The sequence below is a fragment of the Taudactylus pleione genome, unplaced genomic scaffold (genome assembly GCF_031769625.1).
Source record: "Taudactylus pleione unplaced genomic scaffold, aTauple2 ptg000066l, whole genome shotgun sequence".
Taxonomy (NCBI): domain Eukaryota; kingdom Metazoa; phylum Chordata; class Amphibia; order Anura; family Myobatrachidae; genus Taudactylus; species Taudactylus pleione.
Window position 1 is genome coordinate 7,185,356 of NW_028284468.1, and position 19,406 is coordinate 7,204,761.

At 46.1% G+C, this 19,406-nt stretch overlaps 1 protein-coding gene across 1 annotated transcript in view; it reads right to left on the minus strand.

Moving 5' to 3' along the window:
• Positions 1-19,406, minus strand: part of GK5 (glycerol kinase 5) — a 63,179-nt gene that overhangs the window by 42,805 nt on the left and 968 nt on the right. Inside the window, exons 2-5 of the mRNA XM_088466623.1 lie at positions 14,892-14,985; positions 14,718-14,793; positions 6,147-6,240; positions 4,381-4,512 (exon numbers count right to left, since the gene is read on the minus strand). Coding sequence (XP_088322749.1) covers positions 4,381-4,512; positions 6,147-6,240; positions 14,718-14,793; positions 14,892-14,985 — 396 coding nt within the window. The remainder of the gene's footprint in view (positions 1-4,380; positions 4,513-6,146; positions 6,241-14,717; positions 14,794-14,891; positions 14,986-19,406) is intronic.

Consider the following 19,406-nt stretch of genomic DNA (forward strand, 5'->3'; position numbering starts at 1 on the left):
ACCAGCGGGAGCGCGCATCGCTGGCCGTTGTAGACATTTTTTTTCTAACGATATGCAAACGATTTTCAAACGATTATTGAACGATTTCGTTATATCGCTCAATTTAATGGTCTAGTGGAAGGTTGTCTTAAGGACAATGTGAGATGCAGCCTAAGTAACAATGTTAAGTCATACTGTCAGGAAGTACTAAGAGGCAGAAAAACAAACAAAGACTCCTCTTCCCCATGGTAGTTCCTGTTAAGCAATGATGGATTGAAATAAAGAAACCACAAATGAATGAAACTCATTCTAGAGAGAGGTTTCAGAGAAGAGGAATTTATCACTAAGCACAGATCATATTTTCTCTATACATCCTCTGTACAGAGCAATGCAGTCTCCAGAAATCGCTAAGACTGACTAACAAAATTTATCACAAGATCCAGAGAAGCTGGAGAAGCAGAATACTTAGAATACCAAACAGAGTCTCAGAGAAGCACTCTAATTCGTGTTTGGAAGAAAAAGAAGAGCATTATTGATGACATTCATGACCCAAGGAAAGCGGCACGTTCAGCTACTGCTGTGGAAAATCATGTGATCAGTACAGTTGTGCACCGAGGGTTAATGCCACTGCATGTAATAAATGCAGGAAAATCCAGAAACCAATCACTTACTTCTTACAGGGGATGCCCACAGGTATGATAGACCTATTATCACCACCACAGACTAGCAATGTCACAGATAAAAAGACAACCTTTACCAATAAGGTCCATCTTAGCCAGTGGAATCACCATAACAGACATTGTGGGGGCTATTCAATTCTTTTCGTCCGCGGATGATGGCGCCGGGCGCTTGACAGAGCAATTCAACTGTTGCTCTGTCAGGGCATGTACAACCGTGGGAGCAAACATTTCAGCTCACAGCCTCCCGGGCAGGCGAACAGAAATGTGCGATAAGTCGGGAGTTTGGGCGCCTACAGCAGGACTTTAGACAGGTTTAGCAGTTTTACGTGGCTTGACCCTGTCTATTTGGGCGCGACATGCATGGGCGCCCAAACACGATTGAATATCGCACCACAATCTCCCGTCACTTTAGACAGAAAATAGGGTGCGATAAAACAACTGAACTGCCTCCAATAACAGCAATTAAAAAATAAAGACAAAGCAGTCAGCATAAGCCACTATCTGTCAGGGCATCCACAGGTAAGAGAGTTTACTTAAAAAATGCTTCGTGTAGGACTGTGTTTCTCAAACTTGGTCCTCATAGAACCCTAACCACCTGTAGCTCTATTGTGTTAATGAACTCACCTGTGGCTCCAGCTAGATGATCTGGAAAACATGCACTGTTACGGTTCCATGAGGACCAGTTTTAAGAAACACTGGTGTAGGAGATTCCCAACACACAGGTAAGTGACTCTACAATTACAATTGACATGGTATTACATGTAATCGGGTAATAAAACATTCTCACGTGCCCAGTGAGGATCCTACCCAACCTCCTGACTGACATGTGCAGCAACTAGGTATGGTAGGCCAGACTTAGAACTTTGCACCAACTCTATCAAATGTGCCTTTTACTAGGAAAAACCTGCTGTGATATCTATACCTTGTCAGAATCACTACTGCTAGGGCAGAGAAAACAGCCATCAGGAAGCTTGCTAGACACGAGCTACAAGGAGGTAAACTAAGAAGAAGATAAACTGTAGGTGTGGGCCTTGAGGATGCCAGACCTGAGACAAGTGTCCTACAGACCCATTATAAAATAACAAGGACACTAAGCAAGGAACTCATGGATAAATAAAAAAAATAAATAAAATTAAAAATTACCACAAGGTGCAGTGGTCTACTACTAGAGCTATACATCGGGTGTGCAAGAGGCAGAAAGGCCTCACACCTCTCCTCACATAGCTAGAAAACGCCCTACCCACGAACATGATGCCTGTAAAACAAATTATCATAACACTGACACTTTTACTTACCTGTATGTCTCCTGATGAAACAAACAAATACTTAACTTAATGTAGCCACAAGTGGTCAGGCAGCACTGGAAACGATACTTCTAGTATCTGAGTCATAAGGAAGTCAGGACAGTCTCTAGTGCTCACGTAGCGGTAGTCTGATGCCACACGGCAACCAAGGGGTACAGAGAGCACCTCAACCAAATACATGGTATCAGATGCTTATAATTAGTGCCTTCCATGGGTTCTATTCTTAACAGGGCACAATCTGTGTGGCGTGTGTATGTTTTCCTTGTGTTTGTTATGTTTTCTATTACAGTCCAAAAACATATGTAGGCTATTGTTATGTTGTATTTGTTGTATGTGCACAGACTGATGTGATTGAGTGAACAGTCTCTGCTGGTAAATGCCTCAGGCAGTCCTATTCCCAGCCTACAGGGACATTAGCGCTACAGAATAAACATCCAAGCATTCTCCTGCACGTCTCCATAAGTCCCAATAGAGGATATAGACATAAGGATGAAGGGCCTTTGCTGTTTTGTGCTAGGAGAGGAAGCGCCTATCATATCACTTGATCTTTAAGTAGAGACGCACTGGGAAAGCCGGATGTAGTGTAAAGACACGTTAGAGCCATTCCCAGGCAAACCTCTGCAAGTGTCTGGGAGAAGGTTTCACATAGTGACATCACTGAGACAAGGATGGTGCCAAGTTCCAATAGCAGCTCTAGCAAGTTTCTGCACCTAAGCACATGCACTGCAACATCACCGCAGTCTGTTTCACAATTGGACCTAGGGGCCAATATTGATCACTTCAGGAATGTCTGCAAGACAGGCACTACCCCAAGCACACTAGATAGTAGTAGTAGTCAATCTTAATTGAAGAAACAATAAAAAAAATGGGAAACCTTTGATACTCCATGTTATGGTGTTCTATGTTTACTGATGGTACCTAATAAAATTGAAATTGCATAAAAAAAAAGCTAAACCAACAGGCAGAGCTACCTGTGCCCCAGAGGCAGAATTAGGGGTCAAGTCATCCTAGGCATCCCCATACACACTTCTTTCACAGCTGCCCTCAGCCTCTGCGTTCATGGGCAGTTAGCATATATACAGTCGCAGAGCAGGGGTGACAGGCAGCTTTGCAAAGACATCATGCAGGCTCAGTCTCCGTCCCCTTCATGCAGGGCCAGATTAACAATGGGGCGGATGGAGCTACAGCTCCAGGCCTCCACATAATAATAGGCCCATTGTCATGACAACATGATGTTGGCTGGCCATCTGCTCTCCACGCGGTCAGCCATAAATCATAAGTAGTAAATTGTATTTCTATTTACCTCACATTAAGCATTTTTTTCTTTTACATATTTAGGGAAACATTGGGTATAGGGGTGTACATGCCACATGGCACTGGCCACACCCACACAGCACTGGTCACGCCTCCTCTGCTTCTCATAAGTCATAATAGGCCCTTGGTCATTTTCAGCTCCAGGCCCATGTGGCCCTCAATCCGGCCCTGCCTTCATGATGTCCGGGGCTGGCTGGTAACGGAACAATGAGTGGATTTTTGAGGCAAACTCTGTGGGGCTGAAGCAGAGTTGCTAGAATAATAGATGCAAATTACTACAAAAATAGTGGATGTAAAAATTGTGGACTAACATATCAGTGTTCGCACTAAATTCCTATAGTGCGTCCTTTATGCGCTATAGGCAGTTATATGCAGGACGTGCTGTGACATACACGACCTGGCTGTGTGCGCTGCAGTCAATAGCAGTCTTGCAGTGTCTCCCCATCTTATCACTACCAGAGGCCTCCCTTCCTCTCTTCCCGGCCTTCCTCTGGTAGCCAAAGACCAGCGCTCTGCAATTTGCATCCATTTCTCCAGGCTCTGCATACCTTCCCCGCCAGCCACCCTGTGACTCTCCCAACTGCTGGGGCAGTGTACACACGCCATTGTGCACTCCATCCTCAACTCCTTCAGTCACCAGGCTCTCTGCAACCAGGAGGCCGAGGCGGTGGACACTGCCTGAGCCTGGAGGAAGCTGGAGCTCTACGTCCAGGTGCTGAGGGACAAGCAGGGGCTGCAGCTCATCAAGCTAGAGGTGGACAACAGTATCCCAGACGGTACCTTTCTGGAGGACATAGCGGTAGTGCTGGATGAGGCAGCTCTAGTGACTGGGCCGGGGGCTCCCAGCAGGAGGATAGCAGTAACTACTGCCCAGAAGCTTTTGGTCTAACTGAACTTTGCCTACTTAAAAACACCCCTTCACCCTGGCTTGTTGTGTCCTTAATGCATCCCATTTTGCAATCACACATTTGCGTCCATTCACTTTCTGGGCCAGTGCAGAGTGAAAATATGCAACTGGTGGAGATTCTTTGAACTTATCTGTTCCCTGTGTAAGCTGTCCCATAAGGATTTGGCGTCAGGCAAGGACTTTTTCTCATTCCTACCTCTGGCATATTCTGTAAAACCCAGGCCAGTCGCAGGGACACATGCTGAGTGGTGAAATTAATCAAACTGGCTGCTAGAAATCGTTTCCTTCGTGTGAAGAAGTGCAGGAATTTACAGGAACCGTGAACGGCCTTAAGAGAGAGAAAATACTGGTTAATGGTGAGAAGTTTCTGTATCCTTAGATACTAACTACACTCGTTAGATTAATAGTACGGAGGTCATACATTCAACTCCCAACTAAGGCCCTATCTGTGTAGAGTTTGTATGGTATCTCCGTATTTGTCCAGGTTTCCACCAGGTACTCCTGTATCCTCTCACACTCCAAACACGTACTGGTAGATTACGAGTGTGTCCATGTGATAGGGAATATAGATTGGAAGCTCCCCTGGGGCAGGGGCGGATGTGACTGACTGAAATATTCTCTGTACTGTGCTGTGGAATATGTGTGTGTGCCATATAAAGAACTGATAATAAATAAGGCTATGTATAGTGTCTAACAAAGGTGCTGAATGGAGAGAACCACAGCTCTGTACAGTCACAGAAACCGGTTTGCATCCCACCTCCTATGCAGCAAGTTGTCTGCAAACTGTGGGGGCATATGGCTGAAGTTCTGCACAAATCAGCTGGTTGGCAGGGTGATGATTAGACTTTTTCAGTTGAGTTAAGCTGGCCACACATCTAAAGATTATCTGTCCAACCAGCCAACTAGTTGATTGGTTGGAATGAAAATCTGGTAGGGAATACAATCAGCAATTTGCTCCCAAACACTGGAAAATGGACCAAAACTGTTGTTTGAACAAATAGTTTAGATCAAACATTTAACAAGCTTGTTTGAATTACTATTTTCATCTGTTTTCTGGCATTTAGGAGCAAATTGCTGATCATTATTTACTCCCATACATTACCAGATTTTCATTCCAACCAATCAACAAGTTGGCTGGTTGGATGTAAGTTGGTCTAGTGTGTGGCCAGCTTTAGCCTTTAAAGATTACCTGCGACTCACATGTAACTGCACATGAAAAGCAAACTGAAAGCCAGCATGTATCTGACAGATTTTATGTTAGCGGTGGGTTAATTGTATCATTTCTTATAAATTCACATGTCCCCAGGAGATGGTTATCTATAAACACTTGAGTGTACAAATCCCATGCACTAGTAGAAGCATGGTCACCTTAAGAAGATTTCTGCAACATCAAACAGTAGAACATGCAAAAGCTTTTCCCTTAGGACAGGAGTAAATATGTAGGAGAAAAACAGGTAAAATACTGACCCCTCCAGGGCATGTGCTGTCATTCAGAGCACTGTACAGGTCATGTGACAGCATTCTCCTCTCTGATTGGTGGATAGTTCCAATCATTTACCAGATGCCTGAGACCTCCCACTACTCTAGATAGTGAATAGCCATGAAATTAGGTTCTCAGGACCAACCAGCTAATATAAATAATGCTTAAAGCATTTAGGAGGAAGTAAAAAAGATGGCGGGTCACAGTTTTTAGGACTTGCTTTTGTTCTGAATAACTGTACATTCCAGTCAGACGTTTGCTGAAGATATACTATTAGTGTTGTATTGTTCCAAACTGTTACAGGTAAAATTTAATGACAGACTTTAAATATATACGAGTGTATATAATGTTCTGCTCCCGCCTTCTAGACTATGGCTGAATATAGACCATAAAAAGACCTCTGCTATTTTACATGACCAATGTTTTTCAGATCAGTTTTTACTTAAGCATGCAATTATAGAGAAACGTATATAACATCCTACCTTTAGCAGCAGAGAACTGTTCCAGGAACTGACCAGTTCCGCCGCCCGCAGGTCCTGCCAGCTGATGAAATTATGGAAGGGTTTTCCAGTTTTTCTGGAAAAATGATAAGGTAATAAAGTAAAATAAAATAAACAAAAAAAACAAGAAAAAAAAAACAAACCAAAAACAAAAGTAACATTATACAGTAGTTATATGTGACAGAACTGTAACACCATGCTTTGCCTGTTAGCGCCTGGTGTGGTGGTGTTCCTACAATTTATATAATCAGATAAGTAAACTTCCTTTTATATTTGTATCTCAATTAATAAGAGATCTTATCCTCTGCACATATGAGTAGAAGTGTAGGCACATTATATCTCATTGCTCCATGAGAGAGATGAAGTCTGCCGCAGAAACTCACATGAGAGGATCAGCTTTTTATATTTTTCAGCATGATTTTGGCAAATGTGCAAATCTGGCAATTTGCCGCTCATGCCAAGTGACCAGAACGTGCAGGATTGTCAGCCCACTCATCAAAACAGCATAGACACAGACTGCATTGCTGACCGGATTTACAGGCATGTCCAAAAATAATTTCAAATGGACTTTTTGAGGTGTTGCCAATGTTTTTGGGAGTAGTTTGCTACTATTACTACATGTGTGGTCAGAATTAGGGAGTCTGGTTTGTGGATATATATGTGACCCGGAGGCAACAACATTTTAATAATATGAGATATGGTAAGAACTTACCCTTGTTATCTCTATTTCTACGAAGTCCATAGGGTTCCACAGGATACCTTGGGGTATAGGCGATGGCGGCAGACATCGTGCACCTCAGAGTTAAAGTTTTCAGCTTCCCAGGATGCCATGGGGTCCCTCTCCTATACCCCGCCCCCGAGCCAAGGCAACTCAGTTAGCCATAGGCCAGAGGAGGATTAAAAAGAGAGAAGAAAGTTCTGGAACACACAAGAATCACATTCTCACCAGAAGGAGACGGAAAAAAACGGTGACCAGATCAAAGCCCATCTGCAGTACAGGTGCGACAGGGCGGGAGTCCTGTGGAACCCTATGGACTTTGTAGAAATAGAGATAACAAGGGTAAGTTCTTACCATATCTCATATTTTTCTACTTCAGGGTCCACAGGATACCTTGGGGATGTCCCAAAGCAGTATCCTTTAAGGGTGGGGACGCTCGTGTGCTGAAAGGAGAATCCGCCGCCTGAAGGGAGCATCCTGAGAGGCGAAGGTATCGAATGCATAATACCTCACAAAAGGTATGGACAGAAGACCAAGTGGCTGCCTTGCAAAGCTGAACAGCAGAGGCACCACGGCGAGCTGCCCATGAAGGACCCACAGACCGAGTAGAATGAGCCCTAACAGAGGACGGTACAGTAAGGCCATCCTGAGTGTAAGCCTCAGAAATCGCCACGCGAATCCATCCTGCCAAAGTTTGCTTAGTGGCAGGCCAACCCTTCTTACGGAAACCATAGAGGACAAACAAAGAGTCCGACTTCCAAAAAGAATTGGTACGGTCAACATAAATCCGGAGAGCATCACATCCAAGGAGGCCTCAAAAGCCGAGAGATCTGGGGAATTAAATGCCGGCACTATAATTTCCTCATTAATGTGGAAACTAGATACCACCTTAGATAGGAAACCAGGGCGTGTGAAGCACCGCCCTAACCCTATGAAAAATCAGAAAGGGAGGACGACATGAGAGAGCCCCCCAATCTGACACCCTTCTGGCCGAAGCAATGGCCAGAAGAAACACAGTATTAGCTGTAAGCCATTTTAAATCCACTGAGCCCAGTGGTTCAAATGGTGGTCCTTGGAGAGCCCACAGGACCACAGCCAATCCCAAGGAGCCACTGGTGGAACAAAGTTAGGCTGAATACGAAGGACGCCTTGCAGAAAGGTGCGGATATCAGGAAGAGTAGCAATCCTACGCAGAAACCACGCCGACAGGGCAGAAATTTGCACATTCAGGGAAGCAAGGTCGAAGGCCGTGATCTAAGCCCGCCTGTAGGTAAGCCAAAACCCTGGATATCCTGAACACCTGAGGATCATAGCCTTTAGGGCGACACCATTCAAAGAAAGTATGCCACACTCTGTGGTAAATTCTTGCAGACGCAGGCTTCCAAGCTCTGAGCATGGTGTTAACTACAGAGCTGGAAATACCCCTGGACCTTAAGAGGGCTGTCTCAACAGCCACACCGTCAAACAGATGACTCAGGTCCGGGTAAAGGCAAGGACCCTGAGACAACAGGTCCTGACATTGAGGCAACAGCATCGGAGTGTCTATGGAGAGACTCCGAAGATCTGAGTACCAGTGACGTCTGAGCCACGCTGGAGCCATCAGCAGGAGCGTGCCTCCTTCTTGCTTGAATTTTCGAATGACTCGAGGAAGAAGGGAGAACTGAGGGAACAGGTACACAAACCTGAAGGTCCACCGTACCGACAGAGCGTCTACCAGAAAGCTGCGCGTCTCTCGTTCTTGACCCGTACACAGGCAGCTTGTTGTTGTGTCGGGAGGCCATGAGGTCTATTTCCAGGAGGACCCCACTTGTTCACCAGTAGTTGAAAACACCTCCTGGTGAAGAGACCATTCCCCCGGATGCACGTCTTGACTGCTGAGAAAGTCTGCTTCCCAGTTGAGGACTCCCGGTATGAACAGTGCCGAGATGGCAGGGAGATTGTCCTCCGCCCAAGCAAGAATGCAGGACACCTCTGTCAGTGCCCCCTGACTTCATGTTCCTCCTTGGCAGTTTATGTAAGCCACCGTGGTGGCGTTGTCAGACTGTATCTGCACGGGTTTTCCATGGAGAACATGTCTTGCTTGCAGAAGAGCTCTGAATACTGCCCAAAGTTCCAAGATGTTTATTGGAAGCGCAGATTCTGCCGGTGTACACCTGCCCTGGAACAAGTGTGGACCCATCATTGCTTCCCAGCCTCGGAGACTGGTGTCCATTGTCAGAAAGACGCAGGTGAGTCGACTGTAGCCACCAGGCCAGACATAGACGTACCTCCGGAGAAAGCACCATGGTCTGTGTCTTTATCCGATGGGGCAACCCATTCTACCTGGAAAGGATCAATTTCTGCAGAGGTCTGGAGTGAAATTGGGCATATTCCACCATGTCGAACACCGACACCATGGAGTCCAGGGACCTCATCGCTGAGTGAACAGACACTCGGCGGCTCTGAAGGCAAATGCGTACCTTTGCCTGCAATGCAGAGATCTTTTCCTCCGTCACAAAGATCCTCTGTTGTTGAGAGTCCAACAGGGCTCAGAGATGGAGCATCCTCTGTGAGGGAACCAGGGTGGACTTCTTCTAGTTTATCAACCAGCGGTGATTCTGCAACACACATATTGTCAGTTGCAGATGGCGCTGGAGGATATCTGGAGACCCTGCTAACAACAGAAGGTCATCCAGATAAGGCAACAAGCAGACCCCCTGCATCTGCAGGTGGGCTGCCATGACCGACATGACTTTGGTAAATACTTAAGGCGCTGTGGCCAGACCAAAGGGCAGTGCCTGGAACTAGAAAAGTTGGTCGAGCACTGCAAACCTGAGGAATTGCTGGTGTGCTAAGATAACAGGGACATGCAGGTAGGCGTCCTGAATGTCCAATTACACCATGAAATCCCTAGGCTCCATTGCCAGAATAATGGAACGCAGGGTCTCCATCCTGAACAGAGGGACCCTCAAGGACTTGTTCAGGGATTTAAGGTTGAGGATGGGCCGGAAAGACCCACTGGGTTTCTGCACCATAAAGAGATTGGAAGAGTATCCCGTGCCCCTCTGGGGTAACGGAACAGGCACTACAACTCCAGCTGGACCATAGAGTGCAACACTCTCTGGAGTTCCAGGGCTGTGTCCGGATCTGACGGAAGGCCTGTTGTGAAAAATCGGCTGGGAGGCCTTCGCCGGAAGGAGAGGGCATACCCCCGAGAGACCACCTCTTGTACCCAAGTGTCCTTGGTAGTCTGGTACCAGCACTAGGCGAACCGAAGCAGGCGGCCTCCCACTCTGGGGTCCCCCAAGGGGAGGTTTGTCCCGTCAGGCTGAAGGCTTATCGTCCGACTTGGGAGTAGGATGTCTTGTACTCCAAGCTTGCTTCTTTGGCTTGGCAGATTTCCTGTTTCCTGACTGTCTTGGAAAGGACTGTATCTTGGACTTACCCTGGGCCCTATAAGGCCGAAGTACCAGATCCTGATGGGACTGTAGCTGATGGCAAACATGCAGATTTAGCTGCTGCCAGCGTGGCCACAATTTTGTCCAGATCAGGACCAAACAGGACCTGTCCATTAAAGGGCAAGCATTCCAATCCCTTCTTGGAATTTGCATCCGCTTTCCAAGAGCGCAACCACAGGGAGTGGCATGCCACTACTGCTGCCGAGGAGATTCTGGATGTGAGGAGACAGATCTAAGGCTGCATCATTAATGTACATGGCTGAGTCTCTGAGATTGCCCACTAACTCCACCTACTCAGCGGAAGAGTCAGTGTCCAGAGACATCTCCAAGATATCTGCCCACCGTTCCATGGCTCTGGCCACCCAGCATACGGCCATAGCCGGTCTGGAAGCCCCTCCAGCAAGGGAATAAATGGATTTTAAATATATTTCCACCTTGCGATCCATAACATCTTTTAAAAGGAGGACATGGAGGGCATGGGCAATGTAGCAATCCTCACTAGGCGTGTGACATGAGAATCCACCTGTGGAGGAGTTTCCCATTTGGAAAAATTATCCGCAAATGGGTATGCAAAAGCCAAGAGTTTTTGAGGCTGAAACCGCTTACCTGGATTTTTCCATGCCTCCTCTAAATGATCCACTAACTGACCAGATAGAGGAAATACAGTGGCATCTCCCTTAACATCCTTAAAGAAGTTGTATTTACATTTGGCCACCGGGGGATTCTCATCCTCAATAACCAAGGCCGCACAGACTACCCGTACAAGGCCAGGTATATAGACTTTAGACTCCGCCTCCTTTGCAAGAAGGGGCTCTTGGTCTGAAAAGTCAATAATTTCACAGTCATCAGATGTCATGTCATCATCATCATACTGAGCCGTCTGAGACACTGTAGGCCGCTTAGAAGGTGACTCCCCCTGTAAAACGTCCATCAGGTGCTGTACTGTAGTGGACAATGAATTCACCCACACGGGCTCCTACGAGACCTAGGTGGGGGGCGAAACCGGGAGACCCTGAGGTATCATCAACTGCCTGGGGAACCCCTGCACGGATGAGACTACCGTCTGCTGTGATAACCCCATCTGGGGAAACGCAGGGGGCATCGCCAACTGACCCACAAGGGTTGTAAGTGCCTTAGCAAAACGAGACCAGGGCGGTTCCTGTACAGACACAGTGACAGAAATCGGCGTGATATGAGATAACATGCCCGGCATAAACCCTCAGTATTCTCATCTCCCTCCGCTAACAGTACATTACATGTGGTAAATTTTAGCTGAAGAGGGTATTCCCATTCACTCCCAGACATGATGAGAGTAAACGGAGCGTATGTGACTCCCCACACAGAAAAATAGTTTGTTTACTGTGAGGCAATGAACACCCTGCAACACCGCACCGCAAGGGCTTTAGCAGAGGAAGAACAGGGATAGTAAAATGGCTAACAGTCAGAAGTGAAAATACAGTCAGACAGCACTAGCATATAGTCACATACAATGCAGAAATAAATAACCTGCACTACAAGCACTGTGATCAACTACACAGACCAGAGCCTGGTGGGAAACAGCGCTGCACACTCTGGGCCTGATTCAGACCCGCTCGCGAGCGCTGAGCGCTCGCAAGCGGGTCGATGTTGGTCCAGTGCGCATGCGCACGAGGGAGCCGGCTCCGTCGTGCGCATGCGCGAGACCCTGGATAGCGACGGCCAAGCAGTCGCTCCGGGTCTCGCTACAAAGGGGGCGTGCTGTCGATGGTGAGTGACAGCACGCCCCCTTTGGTGGGCGTGCCAGGGGCGTGGCTGGCCAAACGGAGGCGTTCCCATGGGAACGCCTACCGTCTGGGGCCTGCCCCACTGACATCACAAGTGATGTCAGTGGGAGTGCTGTCGGCTCTGATAGAGCCGAAAGCGCTCCAGGGCTTGCGGCAGACGAGACCCTACCACAAGGGTCTCGTCGCAAGCCCATTGGTCGCGATGGTCTTGACCATTGCGACCATCTTTTTGGGCGCTCGCTATAGCTGTGGGTGGTCACCCACAGCTATACGAGCAGCCAGGAGGCCGCTCTAAAAACGAAGAGGGACGGCCCTGATTCAGAACGAGCGCTCTGTCAGAGCGTCCGGCTCTGAATCAGGGCCTCTGACCTTATCGGAGGAGAGGTATGCAGGGGGACCCGGACCGCGATGCCACTGTATCAAACTCCAGCAGCGTTTGCACACTTCCTAGAAAATGGCCGCCGAGGAGCTGAGAGAAGGCGGGCCCGGGGGAGGAGTACTAACACAGCCCGCCAGACCGCTGTGGAAAGGCACTGTGTAGCGGGGGAGGCGCCGGCTGTGAGACAGGGAAGGCGCACTCCCCTGGCATGCTATTAACCCCTGGGACACTGGAGCACCATACTGCTGCAGCCCGCTGTCCCAGGTGGTCTAGTGGAAAGCGCAGGATCAGTACCTGGCTCCACGTGCAGCCTGTTCCCAGGAAGCACCCTGCCTGAGGACCCTGAAGTAGAAAATTGCTGTAAGCTCTTAGGGGCAGGCCCTTCCATCCTCTTGGCTCTCACCCAGAACTATCCGTGGGATGGGTACGGGATGCCGGCGTTGAAAATTCCAAAGCTGGCATCCCGACAGTTTTAGCATACCGGCAAGTGTCGGTCGGTATGCTAACCCTCCCCTTCTCCCCACCCTAACCCTCCCCAGTGGCTAAACCTAATCTCCCCCCCAGTGCCTAAATTCAACCACCCCCTCCATGTACCCTAAACCTGCCCCTCCCGTTAGTGCCTAACCCTAACCCCACTACTTACCTTCGGGATTCTAACAGGTGTTGGGATTCCGGCATCGTTTTCTGACCACCGAATCCCATGTACCGTGATATTGATCGTATCCCCTATCCTTGTCTCCAGTGCTCCCTCACTCAGAGTCTTCAACTCTGCTCCTTTATGTGCGCCCTTACCAGGGCTTGGGTTTATTGAGTGCTACTGTTAATAACTGTCACCGTCTTATGTAGGGTACACATTGGCTGATGTTGACTGGCTGACCAATCAGCCAACTGATGTGTCTGGCGGCAGGAACCAGTTGTGACGCCACTGTCGCTGGTTCCTGCAGCCAGCATATGGGTTGGTCAGTCAATCACTCATACACACAGGCAGATGTGTATTATATTTTTCATATATATGGTATCTGCCATGCTGCACAGCCAACGTGATCTATATGTGAACGATGTGGTTCACAGATATATCGTGTATACACACCGGTCCGCGGTCAGGATGATATATCCTTCACCGGCTTTACGAACTATATATCGTCCAGTGTGTACCCAGCATTAGCAGTCACTCTCTAAAGCTGGTACACACTATAGAATTATTGAGCCAATTTGCCAATAATCGGGTGATTCGCCTGTTTTCTTGTGTAGCATGTAGGCATGAGCATTTCTCCAATAAAACAGTCAAAACGCTCTCCTTCGATAAACGGAACGCTCATACTGGGCAGAAGACATTGGCCAAAAGGTCCCAATATCGTGCTGTGTGGGCATTCATGATAATATTTTATGTTTATCTCATCCACCTCGTGGTCGAACATATGCAAATTATTGATCCATGAGCAAAATAAAAAATGGGCAGATTTCTCATTAAATTGTATAGTGTGTAATGTGTAGCACAGATATCGGGACCTTCCGCTCGCAGAAAAATCTTGCAGACTGTCAGTTCCACCGAATAAATTGCATAGTGTGTAGCTAGCTTTAGTCATCTTTATATCTCACCGTTTGATTCCCCCCCCCTTATACAGTATGATTTTATCTTTTTATATTGTATATTTATAATCTTCCCAGAATGGCGCTACAGACACTTGGTAGCGCCATATAAATAAAATATAATAACAAGTAAAACAGGTTAAATGATCTGTGACTATGGCAGTTTGGAGGTAATATGAGATACGGAGATGTACTGTGCAAAACACCGGTTCCCATAGGTATCACATTTACTCAGACTTTAGAAAAGAAGAGAAAAGTCCATTTGCAAACAGGTTGTGTAAATAGGTAGGGGTGGGGCGCGAGACATTATTCTGCATACAAAGACTTTGTTGTTTTTAAGAATTATTTTATTAATGAGGAGTCCCCAAATATTTGGCTCATGTTACCAGAATGTGGTTTGTTTCATGACAATAGACCATCACTTTCTGACAGAAAATAACTAATCCCTAATCTGCAGTGGGATTTGAACCCACGCCTCTTTACAGAGACCAGAATGTCCATTCACTGGAACTTGAGTCTGGTGCCTCAGACCACTTGGCCATCTTGACAAATACAAAGCATGTTTCTGCCCAGTTTCGAACCAGGCGTCCTTATGTGTGTGAGGCAAACGTGATAACCACTACACTACAGGAACTTCCTACTATTCCGTACTCTGCAGTCACTTACCTGTTCCAAGTAATGAAAGTGGCTCTCTGTGTGGAAATTCCAAGACCAGCAACCTGATTCATGTTAATGTCTGCATCTGTGAACACCCAGCGATTATAGAATGTCAATAATACTAACCATGGCAGAACAGAACTAGTTGTTAAGCAGGCATGCCAACTTTCTTGTAGGATTTACCTTTCACTGCCTCCTTCACTACAGTCACAAACTGCTCCCACAATCCTTCAGGGTCGATTTCCACATATCCATGGCAGGGATAAAGAACCTTTATCTGTCAAGGCGGCAAATAAACATATGTTGGAATAGTCTCCAGTGACTAGTTCTCCTCATAATGGGGGGAGATGTACTAAGCTCTGAAAAGTGATAAATTGGACAGTGATAAACCAGCAGCCACTCAGCTCCCAACTGTCATGTTACAGGCTGTGTTTGAAAAATGACAGTTGGGAGCTGATTGGCTGGTGGTTTATCACTCTCCACTTTATCACTTCCCAGAGCTTAGTACATCTGGCCCTCTGTCACTAGCTTCTCTTGAAAAAAAAAAAAAACGTCTCTAAAATATAAATGTGTAATGGATATCAACCCAATTACAAATCATGTATTTAGCCATCTTAAGCCACTATATTATCGCTCACTATGGCTGACGGGAACGAGGCGAGACTGGAGCATAGTCCAGCTTGTATCTTATCTATGGTGTCACCACGCTAATATCTCATTCCTCAGTACTAATGTCTTTTTGGACCATGGGGTGAGAGAAAAAAGGGAGGGGAGCTAATTGGTATGTGTTCTTAGGCAGAAATGATTCCGATATATGGAGGTCAATGTACAATAAAGTCACTGCTTCTGAGGCATTGCATGCTGCACTTTGCCATCTACAGTGCAGCACAGCATTGAGCACAGAGACTAGAGGGTAATTGTATGAGTAGATATTATTACTACTTAGGAAATTACATCTATGCACAAGTTTTATCAAAGTTCTGACCAACAAAATTACATTGAGACCCTATTATCCTGAATTGTAATGTACCCTTGTACTTACTCCCAGACATCACCTCTATAACTTATCCGTTCTACCTTTCACCCATCTCTAAATCTTCCTACAATAACATCACAGAGGAAGAAATTAAATTCCGTGTGAAGGAGGCGACGTGTCATTCTTGCGATGTTGGCATTGCTGTACGTGGCTGATATGGGTCATGCCCGAAGGCACATCACTTTGAATTGAATTTGCCAGATACATCTCAGACTATACTCTCTCTAAATCTATCATTAATCTTCTTCTTCATATATTTATTATTATTTTTACTCTATTGAAGCAATTACTCCATATTTTACTATTTATTTACTTTATTTTACTATTCCATTACTTACATTACTGTTGTGCTGATCATCATTATCTCTATTAGGATTATTAACCACTTGTCTGGCACGAATGCATGGAATGCGGCCAGGAGTGCTTTACCTGACCAGGTTGCATCCCACGCATTAGTGCCACCCCTCAATTTCCCCCATTTGTATGGATGTGCAGAACAGATCTTCTCCTCCTCCTGCTCTGGACCCCTGGGAGTGATATTATGGTCTGTGACCTCTGACATCACTCCCAAAAATCTCACCCCAGAATGCTGTGCGAATAGCACTCTGGGGCACATGCACCTAAACTAAAAGTGCTAGTAGGGGAACTTAGTTCCCCCTCTGCGTGTGCACAGATCAGCTGCTGTAGGGGGGGACTGATGATTAGCCCTCCCCTGCCCCACGCTCCGCTGTGCCCTGCAATAAGGTGAGAGGGCGGAGCTATGACACAGGGGAGTAAAGGAAGGGGGTCATCTTTTGGCACTGGGGTGGGTAGGTTGTTAGTTAGGTAGTTTTTTTGGCTGAAGAGAGGGGGTTAATATTAAAAAGAAAATAAGAGTGGAATTACACCTTGGTATATATATATTTTTTTTTATTAAAATTTGTAAACATATATTTTTAAAAATACATTCTAAACTGTAGAAAATAAAAGAAAAAAATCCCTTCACTTTTTGACCGTTTTTTCGGACAATTGTCAGTTAAGTGGTTAATATTTTTACCATTGTGTCCTTTATCATGTACTATCAATGGTCATTGAAGTCTCATACCACACCTCCATCCAAAGCCAAATGAGGCGCTGAATATACTAGGTAGTTAACACCATGTCTGCATAGCACGTGAGAATTCCCACAACAGCTCAGCGCATAGGTGATCTCACATCAGACAGCGCAGTTGCTAAGACTTCTACTTGGGGGAACAGTAGGGAGAAGCTGAAAACTGCAGGCACTGAAGTGTTGTTAATGAGGACATGGAAGGCTGTCACGGCTTGTCCAGTCTGCTTAATGGACACCTGTATGCAAAGTCTGTAGTTTACACTCCTCATGGCTGTTTCAGAGCGAGTTGTGGAGAATGGTCTGTGTGAGATACCCTCAGTTTTCCAAAATTGTAATATAAAGTGTGTGGGTGTGTGTGTCTCTCCATGGCCAAAAGTTGTGTGTGTGTGTGTCTCCATGGCCAAAAGAGAGGTGTGTGTGTGTGTGTGTGTGTGTGTGTGTGTGTGTGTGTGTGTGTGTGTGTGTGTGTGTGTGTGTCCATGGCCAAAAGTTTTGCGAATGAAGTTTGGAGAATGACACGAGTATTACTTTTCACAAAGTGTGCTGCTTCAGTGTTTTTAGACCTTTGTGTCAGATGTTACTATGGTATACTGAAGTAAACTTACAAGCATTTCATAAGTGTCAAAGGCTTTTATTGACAATTACATTGAGGTTATGCAAAGAGTCAATATTGCAGTGTTGACCCTTCTTTTTCAAGACCTCTGCAATTCGCCCTGGCATGCTGTCAATGAAATTATGGGCCACATACTGACTGATGGCCGCCCATTATTGCCTAATCAATGCTTGGAGTTTGTCAGAATTTGTGGGTTTTTGTTTGTCCACCCGCCTCTTGAGGATTGAACACAAATTCTAAATGGGATTAAGGTCTGGGGAGTTTCCTGGCCATTGAGTCAAAATTTGGATGTTTTGTTTCCCGAGCCACTTAGTTATCACTTTTGCCTTATGGCAAGGTGCTCCATCATGCTGGAAAAGGCATTGTTCGTCACCAAACTGTTCTTGGATGGTTGGGAGAAGTTGCTCTTGGAGGATGTTTTGGTACCATTCTTTATTCATGGCTGTGTTCTTAGGCAAAATTGTTAGTGATCCCACTCCCTTGGCTGAGAAGCAACCCCACACATGAATGGTCTCAGGATGCTTTACTGTTGCCATGACACAGGACGAAGTCTTTTGGAGGATGGCCTGGTGTCAAGAAGGGCAGCAAAGAAGCCACTTCTCTGCAGGAAAAACATCAGGGACAGACTGATATTCTGCAAAAGGTACAGGGATTGGATTGCTGGGGACTGGGGTAAAGTTATTTCTCTTTCAGATTGTTTGGGGCATCTGGAAAAACGCTTGTCCGGAGAAGGAAAGGTGAGCGCTACCATCAGTCCTGTGTCATGCCAACAGTAAAGCATCCGGAGACCATTCATGTGTGGGGTTGCTTCTCAGCCAAGGGAGTGGGCTGACTCACAATTTTGCCTAAGAACACAGCCATGAATAAGGAATGGTACCAAAACATCCTCCAAGAGCAACTTCTCCCAACCATCCAAGAACAGTTTGGTGACGAACAATGCCTTTTCCAGCATGATGGAGCACCTTGCCACAAGGCAAAAGTGATAACTAAGTGGCTCGGGGAGCAAAACATCAAAATTTTGACTTCATGGCCAGGAAACTCCCCAGACCTTAATCCCATTGAGAACTTGTGGTCAATACTCAAGAGGCGGGTGGACAAACAAAAACCCACAAATTCTGACAAACTCCAAGCATCGATTAGGTAAGAATGGGCGGCCATCAGTCAGTGTGTGGCCCATAATTTGATTGACAGCATGCCAGAGTGAATTGCAGAGGTCTTGAAAAAGAAGGGTCAACACTGCAATATTGACTCTTTGCTTAAACTTAATGTAATTGTCAATAAAAGCCTTTGACACTTATGAAATACATGTAATCTTACTTCAGTATACCATAGTAACATCTGACACAAAGGTCTAAAAACACTGAAGCTGCAAACTTTGTGAAAACCAATACTTGTGTCATTCTCAAAACTTTTGGCCACGGCTGTATATAAGCTTATCTGCAGACACCCTTTTTTTAGGGTGTCTACAGATAGGCTTGATGTTACTTTCTTTCATGTATGCATTTTTAATCCTCATATGTACTAACTAAATGCTTTATATTAAACGTTATTGCACTATTTGCTGCCACATTCTCTTTCCACGTGGACACATTGAAGATTGCACATGTTCAACGTTTACTGATCATCACAAAGATACAGATACAGAGATAAGACTTGATATGTAGAACAGGTACAAGCAGATCTATTATCTAAAATACAGCATCTAGTAGGTGTCTCTCTTCCACTCTCACCGGGAGTACAAATGATATGGAAGACTGGCTGCCACCTTTCACTCAGGTGTCTTTTATTCACAGTTGATGCATTCATTTTGGTATGTAGTCGGTATCCTGGCATTCAGTATGCCGGCGGCGGGATCCCGATGCGTCAGAATGCCAACAACTTGTAACAGTTGTGCGGGCAGGGGGAAGGTTTAGGGTTAGGCTGCGGGAGCGGATGGTTTGCCTAAAAATACTTACCAAA